Raw genomic sequence first — 15,434 nt, 5'->3', positions numbered from 1 at the left:
AATGACAGATTCGAAATTCAAATGTAATATTTTTTTATAATTAAGTGTAACAGTATTTATGGCCAGACTAAGTATTCGGATATTTTCCAGTTTGATCAATACAAAAGTCGAACATCCGATAAAGTATATTTTTTTAATTTAAATATAGATATAATCTAAACGTACTCAATGATATACATAAGCTAAATTTATATAAAATTTATGGATGTTAAATAACACTCGCTATATTGGTTTGAAAAAAAACTAAAGAATTTAATCCATTCACTATTCAATTAAGGCATATCTGCATGACGAAAAAGATATTTAAAAAAATTGGCGGGAAGCTTTTTACAGTTTGCTTAATAATCTGTGGTAGGTGACTAGTAGTTCCTTCTGTTTTATTAGCAGTTAAATGATATTTCAACAGATTGCTCACAAAATGCGACATTATTTTTAAAACAAACATATAACGAAAATCATAGCTACTATATTAATCTATTAATTTATATAGATTGTAAATGGAACAATTACCTCATTTTTATATAGGTTATGCTTAACAAAAAAATAAGATACAAACACCTTCGTATACGAGAGTACACATTTTATTGTCACAGAGTAAACACCATTACAACAGACTACAATTGTCCTGTTTAAAAATGTATAAGCTAGCTCTTAGTTTTCCAACAAAGACTAACAGCAGAGTTCTATTACAGGCGGAATTGGTAGCAGTGGAGGGTAAAGAAATCGAAACTCACTACGTATTAGCGCGGGAAAGAATCCGTCGCTGGAATTCCACGTCAAAGTGTTATCTCCTCGTGGAAAACTTACCAACTCCTTTGCAAGTAAGTTAATCCACTATTTAAAACTAGCTTTCCGCCCGTGGCTTTGTCCGCGTAGTTAAAGGAAAATATAGATAGTTCCGGAGTTATCTTCGCCTCGTTGAAATTCCCGTCTGATTTATCATCCGAGAAAGCTTTCTCGGGTGACAAACTATCTCCATACTGAATTTCGTCTAAATCGGTTTAGCAGTTTAGGTGAGAAGAGACATACATAGAGATAGATAGATTTGCTCTCGCATTCATATTATTAATTAGGGAATACATTTTATTCGTATAGTGAATTTATATATCATCTAGTTTAATTTTTTGCTTAATAGTCAACATGTTAAATAATTCATCACTTAAAACCAGTATGGTTTAATTAATTGTATCTAATCCCTAATACTTAGACGTATACCATTGATTTAGATATTTACACATTGTATCCGTGTAGCTGCATGTTATAATTTATAGCATTAAGATTTAATGTAACAAAAATTATTAAAAAATGGTAGTTTCCATAAACAAACCTTATACATATATCTAATATGAACCCGTGTGATTTTACTGTTATCTTCTCTTTTCTCACACCATAATTGAAAAAAAATTAAAACTATCAAACTATATAGGCGGGTGGCATAGCGAGCGCGAGTATATGGTCCTCATGCGGGTGTCGCCAGCGACTGCTCGCCGCCGTGACGAGCGGCGGGCGGGCGGTACACTGGGCGGCGGTACCAGCGCCTAACAATAACCATACTGACTTGTGCAGGTTCAATTATACGTGAGTATGATTTTTTTTTACACGGTGGTTGAAATCTATAGCAAATTAGTATGCACTAGTCACAAACAAAACAACTACTGACGTCTAGTCTGATTTGTTTCTGTGGGGGAGCCGAGGATCCGTTTTATTTTTCCTCTTCCTTCCCCGTCCATTCCTTCTTTCCAATCGTCAATGCTTTCCTTATCGCTTTAATGCGGGCAGCACAAAGGCTCCTCCTCTGCGAATGTTCATAGGCGGAGGTGATCCCCTACCATCAGGTGAACTACCAGCTGCCTGCTATGAAATGCTCGCTGTTGAGCTAGAACTTCATAAAATGTATAAATAAACGTTTGTTTTATTATTATGTTGCGTAAAATAAGTACAAACACAATATACCATTCTTAGAAAAACGGATCGTCATCAAACAATATTTTTCCAATCATAGAGACCACCAATTTAATAGCCCAATTAAAACATGTAGCTAGCTATATACCCTCAGATCTATTTGGTTTTTTTAGCAATTAAGTGCCATAAAATGAGGTAAAACTGGAAATTATAGCCATTAAAGGTCTTATTCAAAATCACTCGATAATTAGGCACTGAAAATGAGATAGCGAAATAATGGACGTATAAAAACGGACGATAAATAAGCTGGTCAGTAATTAAGAGGAGTTTCCTTCGTGAAAAATGGAGCGGTACTCGTTTCTATGGAAATTAACGTAATGGAGATGTAAATTTTGTTCATCTCTTGGCTATAGTTATATCCTTGAGGAGGCCAGCTTGAGTTTATAGTTCTGCTGATACAGAACGTAATACATCGTGAGTTTCTGGAACATTCCATTATGAAATTTAAATGAAGTTGTTGCAATGCACACATTCACATATTCATATTTAATTGTAAGAAGGATAATAAGGTTTCATACATTTTAAATTGAAATGGCATGAACTTTTTTAACACAATTTACGAAACTCTTTCAAGTAAATCTAAGAGTATTTCCATAAATTTTACTATTAATACCAACAAATCGTTTCAAAATCCACTTTAAAATTGTGTGTAAATATATTGTATAATAGTGCTAAGATATGATAATAGCCCTCTGTCAATTTTACTTCTATTTATTTTTACAACGATATAATTTATACACATAAAAAAGTTTCTGTATGTATAAATTATATTGATATATAATTTTGAATAAAACATATCATTATGACAAACACAAATAAACTTGTCATTCAAATTAGAACTTTGTGCAACCTCTTATTTAATCACAGACTCGCTCCAGAGCCTGAAAGTCGGGACAAAATTTTCCAAGAATACATTCTTGGCACTAAACTTCTCATTCTGCATTTAGTTTTGTATTTGTTTCGCATTCTCTGCTATGTACCGAGTTGTTATCTTGAATGGCATTAGAAGTTTAAACTGTGTCTTGTTCATTTTACTTGAAAAATTATGTCTCGGACTCTGGAATTCTTCCAATTTCACAATGCATCCTTCTTTGTCTGGCTGTTGGGAATGTCCTTTGTGGTGCCGTAAATAAAGTAAAATATGCGACGAGTTTTTAAAATAACTATTGAGAAGCCTTTTTTGAAATTGCGCGTGATAAAAAATAAGATTTCTATAGCGCGAATATAATCATTTTATTGTTTGACAGTTTTAGCGATGACAGTATAACGTATACAACTGTTTATCACACGGTAAATTTCTTTTAATTCGAGCGAAATTTTCGCGACTCAAGTCTCTAAGGATAAAAATCACAACAGCTTAGCCATAAATTTTACATTTGTAAAACAACCAGCAAGTGAATGTCGCTTAAATAAATAAGGGATTTAGCTTTTAACTGAAATTGTTTTCGTTATGCTCGAGCGCTCTCGACAACTTAAAAGCGAATAAACTCTAGAAATTTTTGTATTTAAATCGTCGTAAATTTAAAAAGAATTTTTAATTTACATGAATTTTAATGTAATTCATGGCTATTCATTAAAATGACAATTTAGGTTTGAAGCGCTGCCAAAATGGTTTAACGGATATTTAATTACTTTTGAAAATCGTTTCTTACAAAACAAGAAATAAAACGTTCCAGAACATTCTAAAATAAACCCTTTACCAAAACTGACCTGTGATTACTCAAAGGTACTATGTTAAAACAATTTACGTATAGTTGCATACATAAAACCCTATGTAGGCTGGTACACGAACAAAACGCGTGCAATCGAGTCCGTTATGACCCTCGGGTGCTATTCATCAAAACCGCCATAATCTTGTTTCAGTACTGACACGGACATATTGAATGGTTTCATGTTTTTATTCATACTGGAATGAAAGCTGAATTACAATTCAAAACGGTACACTTTGTGTCGGTGTATTATGACTAGCTAACAATGTTTTTGATATTTGATAAATCTACTATATAAAAATAAGTCGGGTTTTCCTTCCTGACGCTATAACTCCAGAACGCACGAACCGATTTCCACGGTTTTGCATTCGTTGGAAAGGTCTTGGGCGTCGTGAGGTTTATAGCAAAGAAAATTCCGGAAAAATTTCAACAGAAAAGCGGGAAAAACGAAGCCATCTGGTGGCGAAACGGAGTTCGCGGGGTTTGCTAGTGACGTATAAATCTAAATTAATTGAGTTCACTTAGGAATGTTTGGTTTTCATAAAATTTTCTATTTTATAAATCATTCAAGGTAAAATGGGATAATAATTAATTGTTTTCTAACATCTTAATCACAGCAAAAACTTCGGTTACATAGTTCAAATCAGATAGATCCAAAAAATATTCATTTATAGGAGATCTAACAGAAAAAGTTACAGCAATAGGTAAAAATATAGCAGCATTTCCAAATATCTATCAAACCGACTTTAAATCTCATTAAAGACCATAAGGCAATGTAGAGAAATTGTCAGGATAATTTTATTAAAACAATACTCGTAAGCTCGGTGAACCACTGTACCATTACTAAATTATAACCCAAATTGAAACGCTAATAATGAAATGATGCTTACGTAACCTAAAACGTACTGAAATACAAGCAAATATAAATTGTTTAGTGAAAGCCTCAGTTCAGCTCCTCAATATAGAGTATTAACAATGTATTCTAACACATGACGTATACATTTATGGGGCGATTAAACTAGTGATTTAAAGTCAAAAAGCAATTTAAGTTAAACAGGCGTTTTGGCTTCGTAATGGCCAAACTTTGGCCCGGCTCGACGGATCATTGAATCACGTCTTCATTGGGAAGTGCTTTTCTATTACATTATGTAATGTGTAATGGAACTTTGCCTTTTTGTCTACCTCAAGTTGCTGTGCTGTGTAGATTTTGACCTTATTTCGATGTATATGACAGGCATATAGGTGCTGTGAATACTAATATTATCTATAAATAATTTAAATGAATAAACAATTGACTTTTGAAGCCAATAAAAATAGATTATGTACTACATTAATTGCACTCTATAAATTAAAGGCTTTTTAACGGATTTTAAACGCGATTTATTCATTATATTATTAACCGGACGTTTCGAACACATTACAGCAAGCGTAGTCACGGAAAAACTGTTATCCCGAATGAATAAATCGCGTTTAAAATACGTTACCATAAAAAGTCTTTAATTTCTAAATGTATAATACTCGCGTAAAATCAAACACAAGAAAATAATTGCAGCCCAATTTGAAGTAAATCTTAATATATAAAAATCCAGTGTCAGGATGTATGTTCCCAATCAACTCTTCACCAACTTCCATTTTGATGGAATTTGGCATTTTATGTATATACCAAATATAGGATAATTTTTATTGCGATTAATTATCCCAATAATTTATAATCTTTGTGTTTTTAAGTATTACTCAGCCACAGCAACGAGTGGCCCGGGTATGCTAGTCTTATATATAAAATTCTCGTGTCACAATGTTAGTCTCTATACTCCTCCGAAACGGCTTGACCGATTTCTCTGAAATTTGGTAAGCATATTGGGTAGGTCTGAGAATCGGCTAACATCTATTTTTCATACCACTAAACGATAAGAGTAAGGCAGAACAGCGTTTGCCGGGTGCAGCTAGTTTTCTATAAATAACTGAAATTAATTAGCTAAAACAAAGTCTACAAAGACAATTATTACTAGAATATACTAAAAATCTTGTGTAAAAATAAATAATAAATAGATAAATAAAGAAATTACCTTTATATTACTAAGGTTATAATATTTGCCTCCGTCTTTTTTCATCCTATCAAATCATAAAACAGTCTAAGATATTACATTACGAGAAAATATAATTTAAGCTCCTTTTTATTTTTGCAATCTCAAACAAAAAAGTAAATCTCCATAAGAAAAATTCATCTCTATGTTATGAAATAGTACGAAGCACACAGAACGGTTATTTTATTCATATCTCACGCCCTACATTTTTATAGTGAATATTATTTTTGTAGTCGTAAGAACGAAGAGAAAACTTACTAAAATAAGAAAATAAATTGAAATTGGAGTTAATCCTGCAATCTTCTACAACCTTTTATCGGCAAGCTGATTTTATATGCCTATTAATAATAACATAAAGGTGAAGAGTTTACATAAACGCGGTAATCTCAGGAACCACGAGACAAAAAAAAATCACCGTTGTATATGTTATGTACGTAATCCCTGACTGCTATGGGTTATATTTGTATGACAGGCGAAGGCGAGGCGAATCGCTAGTGATAAATATTTTGAATAGGTATTTTTAAGAATGTTTTTCATGTGGGAATCGAGCACGCTTCGGCACAAATTGGGCCAGCTCGCACCGGGGAAGTACCACACCCCCACAGAAAATCGGCGTGAAATAATAGCTTGTTACTGTGTTTCGTACGGTGAGTGGGGGGGGGCCGGTGGCGCGTTTACTTTTTCTCGCCTTTCCCAGTCCATTCCTTCTTTCCCGTCGTCTTTTCCCTATTCTTTACTCCATAAAAGCGGACAACGCATTCACAGAGGAACTGCCTTTGCGTATGTACATGGGCGCCGGTGATCGCTTACCATCAGGCGAACCACCAGCTCAGTTGGCCGCTATGACATGAAAAAAATGTAATTTCAACTAACATCAAATACCTAGCGTGTATTAAAATAAAAAGCCAACAATTAAGCCAACCAATAATTTACTACACACTTCATATTTTTACATAACCTCAACTTCTGAGCAAATTAAAAACTCAGTCCGACATAATACGTTGCTATCAACAAAATATGTTTCCACTGAGTTATTACGAAGTTCGAGATTGAATTTTATTCGCGAAGCTATTAAAACATAACGAAAAGTTATTAATACGAGTACATTGCGATGGGTCCGTTCGAATTGATTATAGCGAACATTGGGGAATTTATTTTTTCAACGAATTAACTCAAACATTTATTTATTTAATTAGACTTTTTATATAAGGACTTTCGAATCATCGAACATAGTTTTAACATTTCCCACCGTTTCGGAAAGCTATTTTCTCTATTATTTACGTGTTTCTGAATTCATGTACCTACTTATTTAATATTAGAATCTCAATAAGTAGATACATGAATGGCCTTTTCTTGAGAGATTTTGAAAGAATAGAAAAAATTTGATCACGAGGCGAGATTCGAACCCGCGTCTTTTGCCAAACCGTAGCAACGCCTAGCCTCTCGGTCTTTTCTTGTGTAATTATGTCCTTATAACAAATTCAACTTTTTATTTAATGATATTAAAAGTATTATGTATCTATATGTCATGTTGTATTATTTACTTTACCATAAGCTCCACTGAATACCATTTCACAGCAAACGATATTTGCATTGCAGGTTCCCCGTCACGGCCGACATGGCGCCGGTTAGCTCCCTCCTGGTGTATTACGTCACGGAGACCGGCGAGCCAGTCAGTGACGTAGCGAGCTTTCATGTTAGACTGCTGCATAAAGAGGTATGTTTATTTTTATTCGGTGTTTTTAGGAAACAATGGACAGTGTGTCGAGTGGACCTTTAATATATATACGCGGCTTTAGCCTCGTTTTATTATTACACTAATAATTTTAGTAACGAAATTTTACAAGTTAAAAATATATTTAACTTAAAAAGCATGGTAACAGGGCCTATTTTTGTTTAAATAAGCCCTGTAACCTTTATTTTTATAAATGTTTATTATAATATTCTAAGAAACAACCTATAAAAACGACATACCAATTAACTTGTATATAAAAAATTGCGGTCAATAAACCACTATCGTAAATGAATCATAGCACTTGAACCGCTATTACGTTACAATAAAAATGAACAATAAGGAGATCGAGCATCGGATAGAATTCCTATCCACGTCTTTTAAATAAGATATATAATCGCATAGTACACAACTACACAGGTATTTGAAAGTTTCCCATTAATCTCGCAAACTTTTATCTCTGCGCTAAATTTTGCTGGACGGTACAATGCAGCGCCATTAAGCAATGGTTCATAACGAACAAACTTTTGCGAAATGTAAGAATTGTGTTTTTGGCTTTCACCTTTTCTAGCTCTATAAATTTTAATAACACTTTTAGCCCATTTACGCTGTGAATGCATATAAATAATGTTATTGTGAAAATGTTACGCTTTTGCGACCAGGCGGGATCGATTGTGATTAAATTTAATATGAACCTACTTTGTAGTGCGGGAATAAGGATATATTAAAATCTCCAACGAAGTAAAATATTAAATCTGATACTTTTTAAAACAGGTTTTATTAGGGCCGTTATTGTATTTAATAGACTCATTAACATGTTTCTATTTCGTTTATGTTTATAGTAGTAAAAACACAAATTGTTTGTTATGTAGAAAAAAAAACAAATACTGAAAAAGACACCAAAAAAGCATAGTTACCTATATAAGTTTATTTTTATTTAATATATTTGTTGTATTTAAATCTACCTCTTCATCACAGACCCGTAAATTTCTGTGTAATCGACAACTGAAGAACCAATTAATACTCTATAGTTTCAAAATATATAGAAAATGAAACATAAATCTCATAATTATCGTATCTCTTATGCATTTAGAAAAAACTTAATCTCTCAATATTGCAGATTAAACCGACATCTCGTATTATCGAAGCTGAGCTATTAATAAAGCATTATCCATCGCATTTTAATACTTAATCCATAATCTTTATGCTCTTATGACTTATCGGATTATTGAAAAAAGTTCACATTTTTTCATCCGTTTCAATCGAAAGCATTGAATGTCATCCCCTGAGTAAATTGATCGGAAATATTGAGATTAATGGACTTGGTTCGTAGCTAATGTTTATATATTTATCGATATGAATATAGACATCAAAAAACGTATTTCTGAAATAAATATTACAATAATGATTGTTGAATAAATCATAATAATATTCACATTACATAGAATATATTTGCAACTTATTTATAATGGTTTTTCTATACTCTTTGTTATCTAGATATATTTGACTCTTATAATATATATATAAATACACCATTCGTCTCTTATTAAAACATTTGATACTGTATTTTGTAATATAATACACTAATAAGCCATTTTTCAATTCGATACTTAAACGTTGATCCGCACGCTCTTTGTGAAAGGTCAATAGTACTTTAATTTGATACTTGTACCGATAAAAGTATCTACACTAACACCATTTTAAAGAGAACCCCAATCTTTAAAAATAATAATTAACATTTGCGTTACACCTTGTTTTATTACAATGAAAAAGGTCGAAGTTTACTTTACTTTGTTAATTAAAATTGCGTCTCGAAGTTCCCTAACAGAAACCAAGCTGGAGTAACACAGGTCCTTATTTAATATTTATACCAATTATAAAGCTACTCGGCTGGCGTGAAATTGAACTGCGTTTACCAAGCTTAATTAGTGTAATGTTGACTTTGAGGATTGCTATTGTCTCCATTTTTGACGTTTTCATACTTGATTACGGCGTGAAATGGGTTTTGATACACTTGTATGTTTAGTGATTAATATTTTGATTGTTAAAAAGTGAAATTTCTGAAAAGTTAAAGTGAATTGTTTAGAATAGAACGATTGTTTTTATCAGCTAACAATTGGTAGTTTCTCTTGCGATGAAATAAAAGAGGAATTAATTGTCTTCAAAGGAATTTTGAAGACATCGTTTTCAAATTATTGTTTTCATTGTTTTGAAGACAATATACTCGGTTCAGGCTAGCTTGGCTAGCTTTTTAATTCGTATTATTTTATAAGTGTTTCATCTTTTTCAATGTTGCAATTTCCCTTTGACTAGTAAAATAGATTAAATTATTTAATACACAAGTACTTCACTTCAATTTGTTAGAAATTTTAAGCTACATAGCTCATGCGTATATTTCCATACAAACGGTTAACCTGAATGGTTTATTTGTTATGGCTAAACTGCCTGTCATATCCACCTTTGACTGCATGCAACTGCATGGGAAGGGGATAACGAATTAAATAATGTGCTTTTACGTCAGTTACTGTAATAATAAATTGTGTTCATAGGTACGCTATGAACTTTGAACACCATTCATTCGTCGTTAACTGTTTTTTTTTTTTTTGAATGATGGACTTCAACAAAAAAAAGAGTTAACGACCAAAAAATTTATGAAGATCTTGTATAATTAGAAAAAAAGAATGTTCAATTACCCAGAATAAAAAGAACGAAGCAGTGCAATTAGGCCGAGCCAGTCTGATTGCATTAGGAACTAACAACCCGAAAAACCTAATTACCGCCATTATTACGCCAAATCGGAAAGTTCAATCGTAAAATTGTAAAGCCCGCGGCGAAATATAATCTCGATCATGACGTTTATCCATAGCGATCCCGGGTAAGCGGGCCATGCGTGTGACAGGGATTTATACACCCGGGATAAAGATTTGACGCCCGCTATTCCGATTTCATGGTAGCTGATTGTGCTTCGATAGAAATTTTAACATGCATTTTAGGTGTAGGTATTTAACGTGTCTTGTGGAGCCTTGATAGATCAGCTTGTCAGTCCTTTGTGTTTTATATTAAGACGTAATTAAATAAATATGAAAAATGTCTTTGTTGTTATTAATTCGTATTATTTTATTAGTGTTTCTTCTTTTTCAATGTTGCAATTTCCCTTTGATTAGTAAAACAGAGTAAATTATTTAATACTCAAGTACTTCACTTCAATTTGTTAGAATTTTAAGCTACATGGCTTATGCGTATATTACCATACGAACGGTTAACCTGAATGGTTTAATTTGTTATGGCTAAACTGCCTGTCATATCCACCTTTGCCTGCATGCAAGACGTAATTAAATAAATATGAAAAATGTCTTAATCCAAATTAGTATTTTTTTTATTGTAAAGGGCAATTCAGGTACCTATCTACGACGATCTTTACTCCTAGTCCTGCCGAGGCAGCGGCATTCTATTCCAATTAATTTTGTTTCGACTTTTATATAAAATTTAAATGAGACACAATTCTACACGTATTCAAATTTCCTCTATTGAAAGGCTTAATGACAAAAATAACTACATTCTTCTTAATATCTAAAGTTAAATGCATAATACGCGAACGATGGAATTAATTGGCAGGTCCTTTTTAATTAGTACAAATAAGGGCTTTTGCGCATTTACAAAGTAATTTCCGCACAAACTTTATACTAAATCGTCGACGGAGCCATTAAAATATGTTCCGGTGTGATCGTTATATTACCGGTTGGTAATTAGTTCGGGACGTATTTTTCGACCTCAATTATCCCTTTCCTGTGTAACGAGTAAGCGTATTAGGTACTTGGTAATATTGTTAGCATGACATCAACATCCAAGTGCAATACATTTTCCATATATATTTAAATCTTAATAGATTTATTAGACAAATATGAAAATAAATGTTTATTTTATTAATATCATTCAACTACTTTCTCGGTGAGTAGAAGTACTGAGTTCGACAGATATACCTAATAAAAATATTGTAACGATTTTAAAGTGTTTCTACATAAAGTCTATTTGAACAAATAGATGTTTGAGTACCGAAACATTCATTTTCTTGACACATTATGACCATAAATTTATTTCAATTAAAGCAAAAAATCTAGAATAAATAGCTATTAAAGAATGTTTAAAACTGAAGAGATACATTCAATGAAACAATTGGATTACAATCCAGCACCATACAAGCAAGTAGGTAACTACCAGATTTAATCAACGTGAAACCTAATGAGAGCCAATTTGTTGTTGGTTAAAGACCACAATTAAGAGTGGTTTTATTCAATGTATCGGAAACCCAATTTGTAACTGAATGCTATATGTAACGGTCACTGAAGTATTTACTTAATCTAATCGTAATATATAGTTTAACGTATTAACGTGTACTCGTTTAGTAAAGCTTTGAGATTGGGTATGTTATGTAAGTAGAAATAAGAATTGAAAAGCATTTTACTTTCGTATTCTCTAACTACCCACACAACTATAATTTTTAATTGTGATTTGATAACAACCGATATTTTTTCTCCCTTTATTGATCGGTTATATAAAATCTAGTTTACCTTCTTACTGTTTTAGAATAATTCAAACCTTTCATAAATACATTAAAAAGTAAACTGTAATGTATAATATTTTTATTAGGTATATCTGTTGAATAATAACTATAATTAATGCATTGTATTCAGTTATATTCTGTTTATTCTGCGGCTAGCTTACGAATGGTTCATTACACGCGGTATCTGATGTACAACCACTTTCATTAATGATTAAACGATATCATGTTGATGGTTAACAACACGGTGTGTCTATGGGCACGTGGCTGTATTAAAATTATAATTGTATTTAATATAAGAAATTATACTATATTTTGGAATTATCAACGCAATGTAGCATCTATATGAATATATGTCTAAACTCCAATGATTTTTAAATTCATCTCTAGCTGAATGGTTAAATACCAGCGATTTTTAACCCCGGTTGGAAAAAGGGGTGTTATAAGTTTGACGTCGATGATTCCTTGCGTGTTTGATTGTCTCTTCGCAGCATCGTAGCTCCCAAACGGATAGACCGATTCGATGCGAATTTTTTGGGAATCCTACGGTACTTATAAAACGATAACTATTAAATAACAATAAAAATAGACTATTAAACTAAAATACATTTCTTTGAATTTTATAAACACGTAACTAACAGGAAATAATTTGCTAAACGCTTTATAGACTTAAATTAACCGTCTACTCAATACGAGTAATTCAACATGTGAAATATACATATTTTTTAATTTAGTTCATGTCACAATAATTGAATAGGTATTAAAAATATAGGTTTAAACAGTTTATTTAAAACTACAATAAATAACAAGAATAAAATAGATTTAAACTTATTTTTTCTCAAGGTGGCGGTCGCAGTTGAAGAAAGGCGCTGGTGGTATCCCAGGGCGAGTCTCCAATTACGCGTCCTCGCACCCCCCGATTCTTTGATGTGTTTGATTGGAGCCAGGACTCCAGTTGATTCGCGCTTCGATGCTCATTTGTCGTAAGAAACACCACACTTCACTTGTACTGATTTCAGTTGTATTTGTTACTTATATATTTATATGCTTGGGGCCGGTTACCACGCTTGCTTATGTCTCGGAAATGTTATTTGTCATTTTAACTGATAGATTAGCTCAAGAACAGAACACCTAATGAGATAATGCAAGCAGAACATGTCCATTTCGTACTCCATGATAGATCGAAATTGAATACTGTTTATAATCTTTGAGATGTCGCTGTTACAAGAATTATACAACTAAGTTCTCAAAACGTTGTACAATCGCTTTGTATTTAAGCTTCACAACCAAATTATCTCCAACCTCCGCCGGTCCATTGTTTAATTTATATCCCGATAATTCCTACTCCATTTCAAACATGCGCCGCTAGACTTACATCACGGCAAATCAGTGAAATAGGATCGAGAACAAATCACATTATTACGTGCATAATGTCGACTTAAACGTTCATGAAACGCACCGTGACTGTTGTTTAATTCAGTTTGTAATATGAAGCTAACATGGTTATCCGTGGACATACAGGGAGTTGGGGAGGGATTAAGTTTTGACGTTTCCATTAAAATGTTCGTAGTGACACGGGATAAGCAATAACAACAGAAGCTTTGACATCATTTGCAACGCCCGCAGCGGGGGCGTTGTACTCTAATAGAGATCGATGGGGACATTTTCATAATGGACTATCGTTCAGTAATTAAAGGAATAGCTTATTACAGTTTAATCCCGTGTTTCTTTACGCATATTTTTCACTGATTTACTTTCTTATGGAAGTGGTAAGAATTATGTGTTATTAATATAGATGACACGATGAATGACACAAAGGTGAAATACATTAGACACCTATTCACCTTTGTAGCATCTTTTTGTGGTTCTTGCGGAAAGGCATTCCCTCTATGTTATATTAATGAACGATAGACGTCCTGATGGTAACGATTCTTAGCTTATCTGTTAGTCCTACCAAGTGTTAAACAGTGTATCGGGGACAGTATCAGCAAGCTGTGGAACCAGTCATTAATCTCTTTAATATATTGAGGAGTACTTTTTTTTACAGATATTGAATTTGAGATATTTATAAAGAATAAACTTAGAACTTATTGCGTTTTATGATTACATTACGATTACATGCGCTTTAGGGACACCCAAATTTGATTGCTGAGGCGGGATCAGAGGTGGGAGAGGCTAAATGTTGCTACGGTTTCGTAAAATGACGCGGGCTCGAATCCCGCTTCGTGATATGTTTTTTAATATCTAAAAATTTATCATTTATAAAATCATTTCAATGCTATGTAACTAGACATTTGATATTCAATTTGTTCGTGTTTTATTAATAAGACCTAGACCGCCGGACCACAAAGATGCGTCGCTCTCAGAATTCGTATCACCTAATGCATCTTTCATGCGTATTTTACATGTATTCCATTTGTTCGTGTTCTATTATGAGCAGTGGTGAGGTGGTGGGGACCTTGGACTTTAAAATCAATAATTCGGGGTTCGAGACCAGGCGTGCGCGCAGGAAATAATTGATTTTTCAATTTATCTGCACATGTGGACAACATCACCACTGCTCGAAACGGTGAAGGAAACCAGCATATCCAAGAGTTCAACAACATGTGACATCTACCAACCCGTACTTGGCCAGCGTGGTGGATTGTGGCCTAAACTCTCATCCTGTGTCCTAGACCGGCGGACCACGAGGACGCCCCTCTGCCGGAGTTCGTATCCGCCGGCGTGTCGCTGTTCGTCGGCGGCGGCGCGTGCGGCGGCGGCGCGCTGTACCGCCAGCCGGTCGCGGCGCGCGCCACCGCGCCGCTCGTGCCGCCCGCCGCGCACGACCGCCTGTGGATGTGGAAGTGCTTCAATTACACGTGAGTGGACTTACATGCACACAGACACATAGACGATCATATACACAGAACATACATACCGATACACAGAGCAAATATAGCCATATGTATATACTGATACAGATACTGATATAGAAACGTATAGATAAAGATTGGTACACTGATACAGACACAGACGGAGATATAAGCATAGACATACATTTATTTGATTATATTTACAGTGAAATAAAGTATATAAAGATACAATAAGACAAACAAACAACTAAAAATCATAGAGAACAAAATCATATATTGATGAGATAAAAGACACATAAATTTTACACATGGCACAGTACCATCTTAATCCTTTTCTAACTTAACAGCTGTGATATTAGCATATAAAATTCGACGTATTACATAAATATCAAATACTAATATACATACATAATATCCAAAAATTATACAACTTACTCCAGTGGCCACAAATGGCGTATTGTAGGTATACTTAGTCTGGCCATAAATACTGTTACACTTAATTATAAAAAAATATTACATTTGAATTTCGAATCT

At 33.5% G+C, this 15,434-nt stretch overlaps 1 protein-coding gene across 1 annotated transcript in view; it reads left to right on the top strand.

The window, feature by feature from the left end:
• Window positions 1-15,434, top strand: part of LOC119839478 (C3 and PZP-like alpha-2-macroglobulin domain-containing protein 8) — a 160,321-nt gene that overhangs the window by 122,545 nt on the left and 22,342 nt on the right. Inside the window, exons 8-12 of the mRNA XM_038365758.1 lie at window positions 693-821; window positions 1,427-1,578; window positions 7,355-7,472; window positions 12,889-13,028; window positions 14,721-14,906. Of these exons, the coding sequence (XP_038221686.1) occupies window positions 693-821; window positions 1,427-1,578; window positions 7,355-7,472; window positions 12,889-13,028; window positions 14,721-14,906 (725 nt within the window). The remainder of the gene's footprint in view (window positions 1-692; window positions 822-1,426; window positions 1,579-7,354; window positions 7,473-12,888; window positions 13,029-14,720; window positions 14,907-15,434) is intronic.

The sequence above is a fragment of the Zerene cesonia genome, chromosome 3, assembly GCF_012273895.1.
Source record: "Zerene cesonia ecotype Mississippi chromosome 3, Zerene_cesonia_1.1, whole genome shotgun sequence".
In the NCBI taxonomy this organism is placed as follows: domain Eukaryota; kingdom Metazoa; phylum Arthropoda; class Insecta; order Lepidoptera; family Pieridae; genus Zerene; species Zerene cesonia.
Note: the sequence above shows the minus strand (reverse complement) of the source record. Positions and strands in the feature narration are given on the sequence as shown.